The following is a 5,139-nucleotide window of genomic DNA, read 5'->3' as shown; positions in this document are numbered from 1 at the left end:
GTTAAAGACAGACCAGGCTGACTGCATCACCCGCACAAAGTTGCACACACTAACGCCCTACGACGTAGTTCTTGTTCTGCAGCAGGCAGACGGGCAATGTGTAGCCAACTGCAGATGCTCAAAACGATTTATGAGCGCTTCGTCACAAGGACCCCCATATCCGTGAAAATGAATAGACACCCACGACTGGGAATGCCGAGAATTCCCCGGCTTGTCAATACAGTCCCTAACGCATAATGCTGTCGGAACGTGGAATGCAAGGCGCACTGTCTGCAACCAACAGCATGACGATCCTGTTAGTCCGCGAATGCTGGACAGCAGGAGCCGCTCTGCGAAGCTATGCCATGCTGTCCTTTCGGCTTCCGCAAACGCGGTATAGAACAAGGTGCCACCACCCTTCGCTTGTGCAACGTTTACATAGTTTACTCGTATTTGGCTGGCGTGCGGGCAACAAATGCTGACTGGTTTCCCGCATTCCGATTAGGAAATCAAAGTCTCGCAAAGCAGTCTCTGCTCTGCGGCAGGCAATGCAGCGATGCACGTCTGCATGGAGATGCTTGGGACAATTTGTGCTGACCTGACCGATGTTTCTTCCCAGTGTTCCTTAGCCAGCATTCGTTCTTCAGATGGGCGAAGAAAGAAGTGCGTAGAAGTGCCAGCCTGAACGGCTCACTTCAGACAGATAATGCACACAGATGCTACAATGCGAAAACGCACTGCCTGCAAAACACAACACAGCGCTAGCGTGCCGCGATGCGCACACGGAAGCACTACCCACATTACGGTGCTGCTTTAACATACCGTACCTACTACGCCGAGCGCAGTCGCGCAGATTGAAACGATTGCAGCATCGCCGGATCATGTCTTGGCTGCCTTACAGACCACCCATGATAATTCAGTCCCCGGGATTGCGTTCAGGGCATAGCGTTTTCGAAAATCCGCGCCTAGTCAGTAGTAGGTATATCAGCGATGAAGGTCTAACCCGGCTCACCACTGATGCTTCACACGGTTCTTCGTTTTAACCTATGCTTCAGCAAAGGGCGCAGAGGAGACCGCGAATGAGCGTCTATCTACTCAACCCGCTCCAGATATAGAATAGCCCTGGATAGTTCGACGCGCAAACATACTCGCTGCAGCGAACAGTACCAGGCTCGCGTGTATGAATTACACGGCAACAGGATTACCGTCCCATTATAACTTCCCCTCTCTGCTCTCGGGCATCTGAGTAAGAAGCAAGGCCCTAGCAGCAGGCGCTGCCGCACGTTTCTAGACGATCTCAACGCCGCACCATATTTTCAATAAGCGATTTCTCGTATGCACCAGGCAGACCAGCGAGATGCGTCAACGCCAGGACGCCCGGAAGTATTCGTGCGGCTCTCACCAGCGCTTCTCCACAGCAGTCCTCAATCACGCCCAGTCTTTGTAGACTGCCGCGGACTGCGCAGTCTACGCAAACAGCAAGCTTTTCGGTGCAATATAGAGGCATACACTACACAACAATATTCGAATTAGACAACGCACTTGCTGCAACAAACAGCATGAGCACCATCTGCACAGAACAATATACAACAGCGGGGACAACTCCACCGTGCCGTTCGAACGCTCCGTCGCCGCCGGCCCAAACGTACGAAAAACCATCTCCCTGGCCTCCGTCGCTCTAGGTAATGGAACGGTTGCAGTGTACTTCATTCATGTGCACGGTTTGGTGCCTTCACAGCAAGGAACGCTGTACGTTTCAGAATGCTGCTGGGGGGACAGTAGATGTGGCAGGCTGTTTGGTGTACTCCAGGCACAGAATATCGTGCAACGCGAAAACTAACGGCCTGCAGCAAGCAGCATGGCAGCCATGTGCACCTGTTAATATACAACAGCAGGTGCCGCTCTACCGTACCGCCCGATACGCTTCAACAAACGTGGATTATAAGCCGCTACCACGCTGCGGCACGTATCGGGGCGCTGGCTGCGCGGCTTCTTCACGCGTATTTGGCTTTCTTGAAGACACGCCACGCTAACTGCGTCGCCTGCACTAGCCTGAACCCTCAAAGGCTCTGAAAAAGATTTTTTGCCTATTGTGCGTAGATGGGTGAGGCGCACATACATGAAGATTCTGCGATCTATGAGTGCAGGCCTCGCCAGCGCTTCATCTCAGGGGTCCTCAATCAGACTATTGTGGACAGACACCCACAGGAAGGACCGCGAAGAGTGGCAACGCTGATTGGTGCGCTTCCGAGAGATGAATACGGCGACACCTCAGTGCGGGAACGTACGGCCTGCAGCATTCATCGTGGCGAGCCGGTGAACCCATGAGTGTACGGCAGGATACGACAGCAGGAGCTGCTACACCGTTCGCTTTAGCCTGTCCACTCGGCTTCGCCATAATTAGCAAGGAGGTCTCACGTGGGTCTGCAAATGGATGCCATTTGACACACTGCGCTGCAACACGCAAAGATACGATTGCAACGTCAGTCATTCTCGCGCTTCTAGTTGCATGAAAGATAGGGGGAAGCTGACTGCGCCACCCGCATTACGTCAACGTCAGAACATTTCCGCTAACCGCTTTCTGGTAAACAGGAGGCAGACAAAAGTTGCCTGCCCACGTGCAGATGATATCAGCTGCTTCTACAGACCTCACAAGAGCTTCTTCACAGAATTCCCAAATTTCCCGTAATTCGATAAATAGGCTCAAGAGGGCCTTCGTACAATCCCTAGGCTGATCGGTGCACAGCACATAGGATACGCAGAAACTGAATGAGCGATCGCACCTCCTGCAAGAAACAACGTGGCGGACCTTTACCTGCCTAAAAATACCGCTGCAGGAGCCAATTTGCTGCGCTGCCCTAACGCGCCCTCTTAGCCGCCCTTAACCTGGATAGGCTCCGTGCTCTCACCAGCGTCCACTACCGCACCTATTGATACAGTTGCAGTGTCGCAATGCTCAGTACAGGTCACACTCACTGCTTCGCTCACTCTACGCTGGAAACACAACATTTCCTTGGGCGGTTCTTGGTTGGCAGGGGCTCGAACAGCGAGGCGCGTCCTGCTGCAGGTCCTAGGAGTGCCTTTTGCGACATCTGGAGAACGCCAACGCCGGCGGCCTCCAAACACAGAATATGCTGCCATGCAAAAACCCACATTCTGCAGCAAGCAACATGGCGAGCCTGCGCCTCCATGAATATACGACAGCAAAAACCGCGCTGCCGTGCTCTTCCAGTGCTGCCTGTTGGCTGCCCAAAAGACTCGTTGCAAGCACGCTCCTACCCGCGGCAGCAGCTTCACGTGTTAAGACGGTTGCAGCAACGCTCGCGCGCGGGTGCGTGGTTGTCTTCAGCGGGCCACGCTGACTGCCTTGCCCGCACAAAGCTGAAAGCACGCAATGTTCGGTAGGCGCTTTCTGCCATGCAGCGGGGAGAGGCGCGGGGCGCGTCTATTTTCATGCTCTCGGACTGTTTTGTGCGGGAGCATCAGCGCTTCTTCACAGCGCTTTCCTGTCAGCCCATAGTCCATAGAGGGACGCAGAAAGGACTGCGTAGAAGCGGCAGGCAAACGAGTGGAATGCAGCCAGATGTAGAGTGCAGGTGCTGCTATGCGGAGACGCACGGCCTGCAGCATGGCGTGAATGTACCTCTCTAAACATACCCCAAAAGGATTCAATTTAGCGTGGTGCCATCACCAGCACCATCCGCCAGCCAAACGTCTACTACTGAGCCACCCTCCCCGAAGGTCTCGAAGGCGCAGCGACTGAGACACTTGCAGCGTCGTTCGTCTGCGCGTGCTTGGTTGCCGTAGATAAACGCCACGTTAACTGCATCTCTCTCTTTCACGCTGAAAACAACAGTCTCGCTAAGCGGTTCCTGATCTGCAGCAGGCCGCCAAGCGAGTCGTGCACACGTACAGATGTTCTGAACGTTTTCTGCGTATCAGTCAATATCTATACCTAAGCCGGGTGCAGACGTGGCTGCGTAGAAGCGGCGCGTTGACCCGTGAGCAGTGCGCAGGCAATGTACGCAGATATCGCCATGCAGAAACGCACGTGCTGTAGCAAATCACATGGCGAGTGCGCGTTTTCCTCAAAATGTGAGAGCAAAAGACCCTTCACTCTGACGATCTAGCATGCCCTCTTCGCGCGAAACTGAGTAACAGCCACGCCGCCATCCGCCGGCACCGCTGCACCTATTGACACGCTTTCCGTGCCGCTCGTTCGCCGGTTTTGCATGTATTAACGACAGGCCACTCGGCCTGCGTCACCCCCGAATGCCTGAACACAGAACCGTTCCGGCATGCGGTTCTTGGTGTACAGTCGGCAGACCAGCAGAATGACGTGTGAGTACTTCAACGCTGGTTCTGCAGACATCTTCGATTAGCCTATACCGTGACCTGCAGGCATGTAATCTACGCCGATGATACACGAAGACGCACTCGCTGCAGCAAACAGCACAGCGAGCATGCAGCTCCCATGGATACAAGGCAGGAGGACTCGTCTTACCGTGCCGCTCTAACCCACCCTCTCAGCAGCCTCAGGTACTGCACCTACTGGCACGCTTGTAGGTCACTGACGACCGCCCACGCCACCCGCATCTCTCGCACTTCGTAGAACACAAAATAACCTACCCGAGGTGTTGTTTTCGCTGCAGCAGGCAGACGTCCGAGGCGCATTGTAAAGATGCTCGACGCTGGAATCGATCCGTCAGTCGGTAGGTTGATTGGTGTACCCCAAACGCATACTATACGCTCAGCCCGCGACGAGAAAACGCACGCGCTACAGCGATCAGCTCGGCGATCCTGCGCATCCACTTATGCACTAGAGCAGGAGACACTCTACAGAGGTATCGGACCGGCTACCCGAAACTTTGCTAAAAAGCACGTCACCATCAACCGCAGCTGCTGCACCTATTGACACCGCTGCGGTGTCTCCTGTTTAGGCTTGTTTAGCTGCCTAAACGCATGCCGAGCTGTGCATCTTAAGCATTAGGCTGAAGCCAGAGCCTGTTCACTATGCGTTCTTCGGTTTGCAGAAGGCAGACCTTCGACCCATTGCTACGTGCAGATGATCGGCACTACTTGTGTGGGTCTTACCGCCGCTTCTCCAATTCACTCCTCATTGGGGATATCCTCTATAGATTACCGCAAAGAGCACTGCAT

At 54.3% G+C, this 5,139-nt stretch overlaps 1 protein-coding gene across 1 annotated transcript; it reads right to left on the bottom strand.

Annotated features, from left to right (window-relative positions):
- Nucleotides 1–2,524: 2,524 nt before the first annotated feature.
- On the bottom strand, nt 2,525–4,351 carry EAH_00034360 (hypothetical protein; the record flags this gene model as incomplete). The annotated part of the gene is made up of 5 exons (XM_013392183.1): nt 2,525–2,710; nt 2,968–3,113; nt 3,357–3,485; nt 3,677–3,856; nt 4,246–4,351. 5 exons carry the CDS (start codon nt 4,349–4,351, stop codon nt 2,525–2,527), a joined length of 747 nt encoding a protein of 248 aa, XP_013247637.1.
- Between the last annotated feature and the right edge of the window lie 788 nt (nt 4,352–5,139).

Source organism: Eimeria acervulina, genomic scaffold (genome assembly GCF_000499425.1).
Source record: "Eimeria acervulina Houghton genomic scaffold, Eah_scaff350, whole genome shotgun sequence".
Taxonomy (NCBI): Eukaryota; Apicomplexa; class Conoidasida; order Eucoccidiorida; family Eimeriidae; genus Eimeria; species Eimeria acervulina.
Note: the sequence above shows the minus strand (reverse complement) of the source record. Positions and strands in the feature narration are given on the sequence as shown.